Consider the following 13,343-nt stretch of genomic DNA (forward strand, 5'->3'; position numbering starts at 1 on the left):
GTAATTTTCTTTTATAAAGATTAGAGTAGAGGCGCGCTCGCTGGTACGTTCGTGCCTTTTGGCAGATTTGGAGGTACCTCGTGGTGCGACAGCACTATATGGCCATCTGTCTACCACCACATTCTCGGTGGACGCGGCCAAACGTTACCTCATGTGAAGGCAAGTGAAGTGAAGGACTCAAGCGTATAAACGTAGCCCTTAGCAAGTTGACAGGTCATCTCCAGGTTTACGGGCAAGCCAGACCATAAACTTGGATAATCGCTCATAAACACTGCATTACATGTAGTTTTCACGGGTACTAACACGATTATTCGGGAAGAACGGGTAGAGAACTGTGGCGAAGGGTGATAGAATGGCTTCGCAGAGATTCAAACAACAAAGAAAACACGAGAAGGAAGGAAACGTCGTCCGGATTCTGTGCTGTGAACGGAAGTCCGGAGACAGGTAACAAGGAAGTAGATGAAAGCAGGGAGAGCAGGTGAATACGCACGGTGGGGAAGGGAACAGGTGAGAGACAAGTAGGGCAGGGGCGTATTCCTCACGTGGCACGAGCCGCTGTGCTCCATTCTTTCTCACAAAAAAGAAGCGAAAAGGGAAAAGAAAAATATAGGAACGTGGTCGCCCCCTGGCACACATGCACATAAACACAGACGGGCTGAATAGCGCGGGGGAAAGAGAGCCAAGAAGGTTGGCGGGAAAAGTGAGGAACTGGAGGGCGTGCGCGCGCGCATCCAATCGATGCCGTTACCTGCACCAGGACGCCACCGCACTCGGGACCCGGGTCAACGACCCAGGGCCCGGGAATCCAGGGCGGACTCGCTCCAAAGCGGCTGCACCCCCGGGCAGCCTACAGCGAGACTTCCTTCCCCTTTCCCTAAATCCCTCCCTGTCGAACCTTCTTTCACTTCCTTCCTTGTCCCCCCTCGTGCATCGACACTCCTTCTCAAACCCTCTTCCCATGGAGCTTTGTTCCCCACACTCGGTACCTACATGTCCCGTCGCCCGGGCCCGGGGCTTCGCTTGTTTCCTTCGGGATCCCCCGCAGACTGTGCCGTAATCTCACCAGAGCTCGTTTTCTGCTTTTTTTTTCACTCGGGAATAAACCTTCCCTCATTCCCGAAACACCACAGCTCTCTCTTCCCTACCCACCGCCTTCGGCCCTCGTACTTCCTGAATGTGAACTCGGCGATTTGATGACACTTTTAAAGACGACCCAGTCACCTCCTGCCCGAGCTGCCTCTCTCCCTCGCCTCTCCGCCCTCCTCCTAGAGAGCGCTCCTCCCGCTCTCCATCCTGCCCCGTGCATTCACCTCTTCGTTTAGTGTCGTGCACGAGGGAGTCGACAGAGCGATAACGCGGTTCATTTGAATATCCTGCCACTGTCGCGTATGCTAATGCTAGTACTGACATAGTTTTTTACTTGCGGCAAGGCATACAATCACCAGATGCAATGCAATATATGAATGCTAATTGACTGAACCCAATATCAGGAAATCAGCTAAACTTTGAACTATTTTGCCAGCTGGCTACGGCATTAAACGAGATTCGACAGATTCCACCAAGGAGGTTAGTTCAGATAGTTAAATGCAATTGATGCTTGCATTCGAACTTATTTTCAAGCAAAACAAAATGGGGCCGGTTGCCTAAAATCGTATTTCTAGTTTTCCCTATATGCGTGTCCCGCGCTCCCCGTACCCTGATTATTTGCGCACATAGAAACCCACGGGGAGCAAAAAATGAAATAACAGTGGCGGACTATCTACATAACGCAAGTTGAAGAAAAAGAATTATATACTGATTTCGTATAATTGCTTATCTATGACATTGCTACACGCCTGCGAACTGTTAGCTTAGAAATAATGAGCAAGAATGCTTACGAGTAAATTCTTGGCGCTGCACCTACAGTTGAAGAGAGAAGCAAAGTATTACAGATAACAACATTCCAATATTGCGGTCATTTCTCTGCTTATGACAATGACTTTCAACTATTTTTCTTATAGTGTGGCATCAAGCAGTTAGGTGTGCCGCTCTGATAGCCTACGCGATGATAAACATGCAACGACAGTTAGCAAAGCGCCATTCTGTAGACATTAGAATGGACCATTTTTGACTCGGCAAAAAAGAAAGCTTAGCCCAGTTCGCAAACCGATGAGTTTATTCCCGTTTTATCTACATCTGAGGATGCGTTAATATATATTCAACTTACTCCTCAATATGTGGCTTCGAAAAGCAAGCATAGGGGATGGCAAAACTACATAGTTGTATGTACTCTGCTCCTTTGGCGAAAATATGAATAGTTGTTTTCCATTCCCACGAAACCGAAAAGCTAAATACTGTAAACTCACTTTTACAGCGTATCGAGATCCTGTGACGTCAAAACACATCTTCATCAATTCTGATTGCCGGTGGACTAGCGCATTTCTACACTAAACCTAATTTCGACAGAAGCTAGTTGTCAAATAGAGCAGCCTTTTTTTATGCAAACATTTTACACTGACGCGTTAGAACTATCATAAATGCAAACAGATAAAAAGACGTGTGTGCAGAACTCAAAGAAAAAAGTGTAAAGAATGCTTCATATGCAACTATAAGAGGCTTTAAAAGAGCAGGCTTTCTTCATTTTTTTTCTTGCAGAACAAAGCGCGTGAAACACGGAAGACGTCGATTTGTTTTTAACCATAATCCGGACACCAAACTGACCTAAATTCGTCGCGCACGCGCTGGGTCAAATATTATTCGTATTGGGTCAGTGACGAAAGGACTGAGAACATTTTGCATGCAAATCATTTCCGAGAACGAAAACAACAAAATATTTTTGCATCCCTGTTAGCACTCCCAGACACAGCCTCAAAGAAAAAAAAGAAAGCTTTTACAACATGCAACCGCTGAGAAATCTGCACCCGAAACCAATGATTCTATAATACGCCAGCGAAATGAATAAGAAAGGCCTGTAGACGGTCACACTCGAAGAAAGAAACGATCAGTAAGAAATTTTTTTAGTAGGCCGAGCCTTTTATATGTATCAAAAGGGAGACAATTCCGGTGGCACCATTCTATGCACGGAGGCGACGGGACAACCGTATAACACGCTCCAAGTCGCCGTGCACGTGGCAGTCTGCCAGAATAAATTGACGCGCAACTCTAAAATACAAGATTTTCTTGCATGTCCCTCACCGCGTCTTTTTTTTTAATCTTGGGTTTAGTGCTTCTGTTACGCTCGCATGCATTTGGAACAGTCAGACGTAAAAAACATCAACTCTTATTCTTCCCAGCACTATGTTATGTAGGTCTTTCTTGAATAGAGTTCGAGAGCAGGGATAAAATTTGTGTTCTGGCTTTTCCTTTTCCCTGTTAGCTTAATGTTATAGAGACCTATATTCTCAGAACTGCCTGCAAAAACATGACGTGTGCAGGGATTCGATGCAACCAGGAAACAAAACGGCCCATGTTATGTAAGACGTCAGGCTGAAGAGCCGGCCCAGCTTATCACCGTCTTTATTCCTCCCGTTTCTCCAACTACAACAGGAATTTCGCTGAATTTGTGTCTGGTTCCACGTGCCTGTCTCTCGTTGTTTTGGGTTACCAGCCCCCAGAGTTTAGCGATGCTGGTCAGGGATGTCTCTATACTAAAAGGACACGCTACGAGCACAGTGTCAAAGTGAACCAGCACGTTTCGATCATCTCTCTTTTTTTTTCTTGCCAGCGCGTCGGCGTGGGTCACTGATCGTCTGGCGATATCGCCGGGCCAGTATGTGTGCCAGAGTACGACGCCAAATTCGATTCTCAGTAGCGCCGCGCTGTCTCCGCCGTCCACGCTAAAACACCAAATGCAACGCCCGACGCCAAATGAAGCGAAGCTCCCCTTTCCGATCTTTTGCTTCTTTTCTGTGGCGCCCGGCAAGAAAGCTCCAATTCCGCAAAGAAAAAAGCTAGAAGATAAAGATGTCCGACAAAAACACCTAGACGTCGGCGCCAGTGAACAAATAGCTCACTAGCCGCGCACGCAAAAGAAAAGCAAGCAGAAACATGGACGCTCGCTCAAGCAGACGATCGGGTAAAAACGAAACGCAGAGAACGATAGGCGCTTGGCGGTTACGTCACTGCCCGGGCTCGACCAATGGGAAAGAAGGAAGGACGCGGCAGAGTCGAAACTGGCTGCGCTGGCGGTACTCTAACCCATAGACTCCGTTCTCCCTCTTTTCCCGCTTCCTTCTCCCGTCCGGCAGACCGGTCGACCGGCGGCGCGGGAAAGCGGACCGCGAACGAAACCACGCGCGCTGGAAAGGGGGTCACTGGGGATAGCTGGGAAAAAAAAGCGCGGGAGCGCGCCGGGGACGCCTGTCAAAAGGCGAGCAGCATCTTGGCGCGCTCACACTTCCGCGTTCCCTGAGGCGAGCGGGCGGCGCGCGTGAGCTGTCTCGCTTTGAAGTCGAAAAGCGCGGGAAACCGGAGCGCGAGCTCGGCTATAGTTGCTAGCTTGTTTGTACCCTCCTGCGGAGCCAGTTATTTGCACGCGATTTTTCGGGCGCCTCTCTTTTCTTTACGTATTGACGCAAATTTCCTTCTCTCACGCTGCTATCCTCTTGCTGCTTCTTCCGGGGACGTCCAGAGCACCATAGGAGACCGACCATGCCTGAACAGAGCAACGACTACAGGGTGGTCGTGTTTGGAGCCGGTGGCGTTGGAAAGAGCTCCCTGGTGTTGCGGTTCGTCAAAGGAACTTTCCGGGAAAGCTATATTCCTACCATAGAAGACACCTACAGACAGGTGGGTCATCGTTGCATTCCACCTGAACGTTCTTTCCTAGAGTGACTATGCGCAAAAGCAGCACGCATTGTGTGGTAGAGCTGCATCTCACGCATTTTGATGCAGGCGTCGCCTTCAGGAAAATAAAATGGTTAAAGACTATCCGGCATCCTTGCAGGCAACTTCTCTGCTTTCTTTCCTTTTTGCTGGGTGATATTAGTCGCATAAGTAAAAGTAATATTTCTATGATCATGATAAATTCCCTTTTATAGTCAATTATGCAAAAAAGTATGCATGCACTCAACGTAGATTAGAGATGTTTTTGTCTCCATAGATAAAAAGTTTTAGACCGTGGATTTCAATAAAGAATCACTAGACGAATGCAATATATGGCAAGAAATAAATGGGTCCGAGACGCAGCCAAACATCTTAATAGCGATAATTTCTGGGAATTTTCGCATGAGGCACGTTATGGATAGCGTCGAATTCAACCACCACATAAAAAAGAATGGGACTCTACACTGAATTACTAGAACCTGTCAATATCCAAGCCCCTCCTGGCCAATTGAGACAGTACACAGCGGCGCCCGACAGTAGAAACTAGCGCGAAGTCTTGCTCTATGCGAGCCAGGGTCGACAACCTAGACCCTGCGGTCAGGAGGCCGCTATGGAGTTCATTGCCCGTCGGCGGGTGGGGCACCGCGCGACTTGCGCTGTCTTTTTTAGTGATCGATACGCAAAACTGAAAAAGGGAAAGATTCACAAGTTTTTAGTGCGTAGCGGCTGTGAAAGCAATATTGCTTTTTCATTTCATTTCTGTCAAACGGCAATTAATCTTCCTAGGCTTGAGAGGGTGCTCTAATTTTCAGTCGGCTCTCCTTTGCTCTATCAACATCCCTTGACACTTCCGCCTCCAGACTCCTTCGCGCACCAGTGAGGTTGCTGCACTCAGCTAGAGCTGTGGTTGTGGCGCCATCTGTTCGCCAGTGGAGGAGGCCCAACTTTGAAAATATTGGCAGTCTCTTTTCTTTCACTTTTATGCTTCTTCTGAGTAAAAGCCCGGGCATCTGAAGACTGCCGTCCCGCAATAGTATGGCCGTCAAGTTCCTTCTTCATGGTTGAAGCAGTTGAAATTTGCTTCTCTTAATGGTCGTACTGACTATTATGCATATCAGCGCAAAACTTCTAAGCTCATCGCAAAGCAGGATGTCTTAAGTAGGCCACCCTATAAAAACGCTTCCTGTCGCTCATGCAGACCAATAATATAAAGCGAGATGCAAAAGGCGCGACTGAAAACCTGAGATGAAGAGAAAGCCAAACAATGAAGCCATCTAAAAAAAATTTACAAGTAGGCTCACAAAGTGACAAAAATGAAGGAAACGTGTACCTATTTTTGAATACCCCAAAGTATACACAAACCATCAAAACGTCCGTGAGAGTGCTGACAAGTGTTCATGTGGCCAGTTGTGAGCGATGACAAAACTGCTGAAGAAAAGTGGGAAGAGTTTGAGGTGGGAGAAAAAAACATGCTTTGCCACGGTACTGGCAACGTTAATGACGAACACTATAAGTAGCTGTCGTGGAAGGCAGGGGCCATAAGCTTATCATCAAGCTTTTACAGACCTTGAGCATAACTGGTCTTTTAAAGCACACAGCTACCTTTAACCGTTCTTAGTATGCACGCTATCACAAGATGTAATAAATGTTGGAGGCATCGCCTCGCAAAGTGGCTATTCACCCATATTCATATGTAATTTTTCTTTACATATCTTTAACAAACGAACGAAATGTAAAGGTTTTGTCTAGAAATTACTTCTGTTCATTACAATTTCAATTTACTTGTATATTACTCCAATTTTCGACCGTGAACCTGTATCTCAACTTTATATCGGGTGCGACGCTAAACTTTCGAACACCAGCGGGTGAGAATACATTTCAGTTTATTAGCCAATATGGATATCCGAATCTACGCATTTAACGTCGGCCGCCTGCAGGCCAAGTGAAGTTTGTTGAGGTGAAAGGTTCAAGCCTGTTGACGCTGGCACCCATGGCCTCCGCCTTATTTTCGCAGTCACTAATCCGCTAAGGACATTTTTTTCTCTCCGCTATTTCACAGGTGATCAGCTGCAACAAGAACATCTGCACGCTCCAGATCACGGACACCACGGGCAGCCACCAATTTCCCGCCATGCAAAGGCTCAACATCTCCAAGGGGCACGCGTTCATCCTCGTCTACTCGGTCACCTCGGCACAGAGCCTCGAGGAGCTCAGGCCCATCTTCGAAGTCATACGAGAGGTATAAATACATCACGTTTGAATTAGACAGACTGACAGACAAATAGATAGATAGATTAGATTAGATTAGATCAGAATAGATAGATAGATAGATAGATAGATAGATAGATAGATAGATAGATAGATAGATAGATAGATAGATAGATAGATAGATAGATAGATAGATAGATAGATAGATAGATAGATAGATAGATAGATAGATAGATAGATAGATAGATAGATAGATAGATAGATAGATAGATAGATAGATAGATAGATAGATAGATAGATAGATAGATAGATAGATAGATAGATAGATAGATAGATAGATAGATAGATAGATAGATAGATAGATAGATAGATAGATAGATAGATAGATAGATAGATAGATAGATAGATAGATAGATAGATAGATAGATAGATAGATAGATAGATAGATAGATAGATAGATAGATAGATAGATAGATAGATAGATAGATAGATAGATAGATAGATAGATAGATAGATAGATAGATAGATAGATAGATAGATAGATAGATAGATAGATAGATAGATAGATAGATAGATAGATAGATAGATAGATAGATAGATAGATAGATAGATAGATAGATAGATAGATAGATAGATAGATAGATAGATAGTGATTGATTGATTGATTGATTGATTGATTGATTGATTGATTGATTGATTGATTGATTGATTGATTGATTGATTGATTGATTGACTGATTGACAGGCAAACCGAGAGACAGACAGTTCATGTGCATACTCTGATATCTTCTTCTATAACGCAGGTCAAAGGAGGCGACACGGAGGGCATCCCAGTGATGCTGGTGGGCAACAAGTGCGATGAGGGCGAGTCCCGAGAGGTGTCGCCCGACGCTGGCCAGGAACAGGCCAAGTGCTGGTCGTGCGGCTTCCTCGAGACCTCGGCCAAGACCAACCACAACGTGCGCGAGCTCTTTCAGGAGCTGCTCAATATGGAGAAGCGCCGCTCCGTGTCGCTTCAGCTGGACGCCAAGAAGACCAAGTCTCAGCTTCGCAAGGAAAAACTCAAGGGCAAGTGTCTCGTCATGTGAAGTCCCCCGTCAAACAGCCGCAGGAGCCGCTTCAGAGGACGACGGCAGCAGCGGCTGAACACCGGTGAAGCGGCGCGCTGATACACACTGATGGACGATACTATTTCCTTTCGTTAGACACAGACACGCAGACACACGCGGACACAGAGCCTAAACGGCACCTTTTCGATGACCGTGTTCACTTCCACTTGTTCCCGTCTCTCCATGCTTTCTTGTTGTCTCGCTGGGACAGCGGTAAAGTACGAATGGTGACGCCAGGAGGGCGCACACACATGGCTGCGTCAGAGAATGTTTGCTGTACGGCATTTCTCGGATTGCTTCGTCAGAGCTTCCTACTCCGTGCCTCAATCTAGGCACTCGCAAAAAGTTTGGTTGTTGGACGATTGGACATTTTAGGATCGCCCTGGATACTTTGCGAGGTGAAATTCACCCGTAAGAAAATGTTCCGGCAACTATCTTTATTTTCGTCTTGGTGAGCGCAGGGTCGCCATTTAGACGAAAACTTGATGGCCGCATCCTTCAGTTCGGCAACATTCAGAAGCGCTGGTACACCACAGAGGATGTCTCTCTGTCGGCCGCAGTATAAACAGTGGCAAAATGCGTTCATGCTTAAGACCTGACTGCAGAACAAGCAGGATAAGGCTTTTTGCTTTGGAGCTTATTCTACTGTATACAGAGTCACTGGCAGTATTTGGGACCTGGAAAGCTGGCCTTTATAAAATCCGGAAAAAACAAACGGTGCTTTGGGAGAAGGTGACGTCTTACCAGTCATGTACCAGATGTTCACTTCCCTTTTAGAATCTACGCCAAGTTCGTGGTGTCAACAAAGCCAGGGTGCTCTGGCGTCGATATATTTGCTGTTTATCAAAATGTCCAAGCAAATGTGACAGGGTGCTTATCCTCTTGCGTAAAGTGTGTGAGCTTCGTGATGGTTCAGCAATGCCGCATTTCAGGTGGAACGATCAACTGACGCCCAGTTGCGACTAAGGAGCTCCACAAGTGAATAGCAGTTCACTGTCAGCGCTTGCAAAAAAAAAATAGACAAGTCAAGCCTAACATCCTCTAAACTCAATTTTTAAATGAATCCTTCCACTTAAACTCTGACTATTAGAAGACATAAATATCCCCTTTTATCAAACAGCGAGAAGATGCCAGCGACTGCTGCCGCTGTTTGCTCCACAGTTCTCTCGCTCTATGTTCTCGCTTGATTGCTTGCGTGTGGTTCAGGGCGGCGTCAAACTGGACAGTTATATCACGTCGAAAGTTTTGCCATGAAGCCGTGAGGCACTAATCAGGTCGCGATAAGGCTAAGCTAAATCTGACACCACTGCATGCACTCAACTTTCGGGAACCACGTCAGCGTTTCACGTCTCATGCTCTGCTCTGTCGATTGCCGTTGTAGCGTATTCCACTTTTTCAAAGTTGCACTCCTACCTTTTGGAGACGGTCCCCACTGTTGTTCCAAGTAGTCTCACAAACCTACATGGAACACAATGCACACGAACCAGGCGCAGTATCGTGATTTTTTTTTCACTCTTTTTGGTACTCGATCTCTCCCGACCGCGTTAAGAGGTCGTCAAAGCAACCGTGATGATGTCTTAGAAGAATGTCGAGCAAGTGTTGCTCGCTGTTCCTGTGGCGCAAAGACCATATCCGAAACGCTTCGGATTTGCGTTCGTTACAGCTACGTACCTTCCTTGTTGACGAGGTGACAAACAAAAACCATATTGTTAATGTTGACATAGTACCGTTTGTTCACTGTGAGTTGTGGCGAGGATGAGAGGGTCGATCGTTACACGGTACCTCAATGGAGAAGTGATAAAGAAAGGAAAGCCAAGGGGAACGGGGAAACGCTATTGGGAGCTTTGCGTGTGACGTCACAAGAGTCATTTTGAAACACCGCAGGCTAGGAACTGTGCTGAAGAATGCGGCAAACGCTGGTATTGTCGAGCGCTCCCAAAGATTGCAACGCAGTTTGGGATGACGTCACATCCACGTATATCTTGGATAAGCAACCATATGGGAGTCTAATTTACAGCATGAAATGCTTTGCTTGAATGCAGGGCATTTATTGCGGACGTCTGAGCTCTGGTACCATTAGTTACCTCAATTTCTGAGGCTACAGGGGAGGTTGAGGTGTGCATGGCATTTTCTGTGGCGTCGGCGCAAAGCTTCCGGAAAGAAAACCATATCTAGCAAACACATCCGCTTTGCAGACGGTGCAATAATAAAAAATTGAGGCATCCATAGCTTATTTACAACCGCACCGTCTGCTAGCGAATTCGGCCCGCGCGCACCTGGCACTCGGGCCGGCATATGCACTTCTTGTTTTTTTCCCCGTTCATCCTTTGGCTCGGGTGTGATACAGCATGCATTTCGCTCGCAGATGACTCATATATTTTCTTCCTGTGCTTTTCTTACAGTTGACCTGAAAGACGTTATAGAAATAGCATATTTTTTCATTTTGTTACGTTGAAAACTGCGCAAGTGGCACAAACCATTGGGCCAATATTCGACTGTGTTGGCAAAGTACTGGTGCTACGTATGGCCGGCCATTGCCAACATATGACTAGTACTGGACCGATGTTTTGTGCTCCCTGGGTGACTATAAACAATATATGGAGCGTTGCGAGTGTAGGTCGTGCGCACGTAATCCCCTCCCCTGAGATGTTTGGACAATAAAACGAAAGCGAAAACACTATTTCTTTTCTTGTTCTCATGCGCTCCTTAGACCAGTGCACGGGAAAAGTTATTAACATTCCGGATATTTGTCGTCATGTTTTAATGCTGTGCGGAGGGACAGAGCATCCTAAAAAAACTCGTGTTCTTTTCTTTTCTATCTGTCTTCCTTTCGCAGACTGAGCAAGTATGGCGGATCTGGACGCGTTGTAGGTAGCTCTCGACACGAGAGACGGAAAGGAGGAAATAAAGGTACACATTAACCCCGAAAAAAAAAATCCTATCACACAAAATCCTGACTGCTCACGCATACTCGCTGAAACGAACTGTAAGTTTCGAGGCCGGGTTGCTGCATGATGGCTGTCTCTGATACCTAGAGTTGAAAAGTACGGAACACCACATGCGAGGATGTTGCGAACGTCCAGCACCATTGCTGTTACGACAAACGCATCCAAGAGGCAATGAAGCACATCTCACAACGGCAAAACAGATGCATGGCTATACTGAAATCACTGTATCCTCCTTCGGCCTCGCGGTGACAGACAAAGCCGGAAGTGCGTCTCCCCACTTGGAGCGCACAGCAAAAAGGGAGCGACAAAATACGACGAAAGAAGCAGACTGCGATGAACTGTGAGTGCTTAGAGCGGTGTTCCGAAAGAATGCGTTTTTATCTTAGTTTTCTTTTAAAACGCAAAAGAGGTTAACGCAGCTAGCAAAACAATGCATGCATCGACAGTAGCAGACGAAGTTCTGGTGCATCCATCACGCCTTTGTCTCTTCGGTGTGATTGCTTATGGTGAGAGATGGGGGGACAAGTGAGACGTTCACCTCCACTAGGCGTTCGCGATCGCCGCAAGATGGCAGCGCCGCTGCGAGTGAGCATACGAACAGGAAGCGTCGCTGCTAGGCGGCGCTAAAGATACTCTACGTGGAAAACAAAAATGTCCACATCTCGTTGAAGCACGTGCTATGTGAGAAGAAGTGACTACAACTTTGCTATTGTGGTGCCGAACGATAGGTGCTGATTTCAGCTCTTGTTTGGTCGTGCAAGCATTGGGAGCAGAAAACAGGAGTGCAGACGACGCGTATAACCTGCATCTTTATCTCTTTCCGTGCGACGACAACGTTGCCAGACGAGATGGCCACACAGATTTAACGTGTACTCACATATCGTCTAGGCGAACTAGGCAGGGACCGTTAGCGGCCCTTGTTTACATGGTTTACTCTTTCTTGGTGAGCCAGGCGTATATATGTATCATATATGTGTACAAACAGATACACGGACACACACATACGACAAAGCACCTTCTACACGCATGCGCGGAATCGTTATTGTCGACTCTCTATGTACATACTTTGCGCACAGTACGAGCGACTCCGCTTGGCCCTTCCCGTTGCGCTCATCTATTTGCCAGAAGAGTGGGTTAGGCTTAGGCTGCAACGGCACTGGCGCAGATGTCGTTTCTTGAAGAAAAACAAAATCCGACAGCCAATGTACCATGGACAGGTTGTGATCTTTTGAAACTCGTCTGAGTGCATACGTACAAAACATGGAAATATATTTTGAGTAATCCAAATCAGAATCGACAGAGGCGCAGGAAAAAAAAAATCAAAAACGGCTTGTATACCTGAATACTCTATCGCAAGGGTCTTCGATGGTGATACATCGGAGAAGCGGAACGCGCTAAGGTTTGCAAATGATCTATGAAGATAAGTGGGTCTAACATTTTCAGGCGGTCGGGAAACTCGGCCACAAAAACCTATGGTTCTCCGGCAGTCTATTCAAGTGTCATTAAAAAAAAAGTGACATCGTAAGTGGCACCCTACGGACAAATGCCCAACATCTGCAGGAAATAGACGAGTGAATGAACAAGTCGGTTAAAATGCAAAATTTTTGAAGAATATATTCAATGACCACGCTTTCATCCCCGGTGCCTCCCACAAGTAATCAGCAAAGACGAAGCAAACAAATCAAGCTGCTTTCTTTGCAAGCTAAAGCGCGGACGATTACTTTGATAGATTCATCTGGATTGACGCACTTCTAGTAATTCATTTTCGCCTCGAAACTCGGGCGACAGTAAGTGAGAACGAACACATCAGGCTTCTGAAAGTAACTCGCGCGGCTTAACCCTGTCCTACAGTTCTGGCAAAAAACCACCTTGTTACTCGAGACTACAGGAACGCACCAGTTTACGTGTTCTCTCCCCCCAATACCCTCCAGGAAGGAACTGTTTATCCCGTTACCCCGAAAAATTGTGTTCAGCGCGATTTGCGCTGTGCGAGATAATGCCACAGGTTCCATTTGTCAGTCGACAAGTTCAACCAGAAGCCAACGACAACGTAGCAGACGACGTATAAAATATCCAGCGTTGTGGAATCAAACGACCACCGCTTGGTTACATCAACGAGGGTGCGAAGCCCCACGACATCTTTCAGATGTCACGTGACAGCTCAAGCTTCTGTTAACATCTAAAAAAAGAATGAGAGAAGAGAGAGAGCAAAGACAGAAGAAAGGTTCAGAGTGACGTTATTCCCACGCGGCTGGGTAATAGAATGCCATTTTTAT

At 46.4% G+C, this 13,343-nt stretch overlaps 1 protein-coding gene across 1 annotated transcript; it reads left to right on the plus strand.

The window, feature by feature from the left end:
• The first annotated feature begins 4,629 nt into the window (after positions 1-4,629).
• Positions 4,630-8,098, plus strand: LOC146181126 (GTP-binding protein Di-Ras2). The gene is made up of 3 exons (XM_084577851.1): positions 4,630-4,767; positions 6,863-7,042; positions 7,814-8,098. Exons 1-3 carry the CDS (start codon positions 4,630-4,632, stop codon positions 8,096-8,098), a joined length of 603 nt encoding a protein of 200 aa, XP_084433977.1.
• Positions 8,099-13,343: the final 5,245 nt, after the last annotated feature.

Source organism: Amblyomma maculatum, chromosome 8 (assembly GCF_055883805.1).
Source record: "Amblyomma maculatum isolate TAMU_Amacu chromosome 8, ASM5588380v1, whole genome shotgun sequence".
NCBI lineage: Eukaryota > Metazoa > Arthropoda > Arachnida > Ixodida > Ixodidae > Amblyomma > Amblyomma maculatum.

Coding starts and splice junctions, on each gene's coding strand:
- LOC146181126 (XM_084577851.1), top strand. CDS start 4,630: ATGCCTGAACAGAGCAACGACTACAGGGTGGTCGTGTTTGGAGCCGGT. Junction 4,768..6,862: donor TAGAAGACACCTACAGACAG/GTGGGTCATCGT, acceptor GCTATTTCACAG/GTGATCAGCTGCAACAAGAA. Junction 7,043..7,813: donor TCTTCGAAGTCATACGAGAG/GTATAAATACAT, acceptor TCTATAACGCAG/GTCAAAGGAGGCGACACGGA.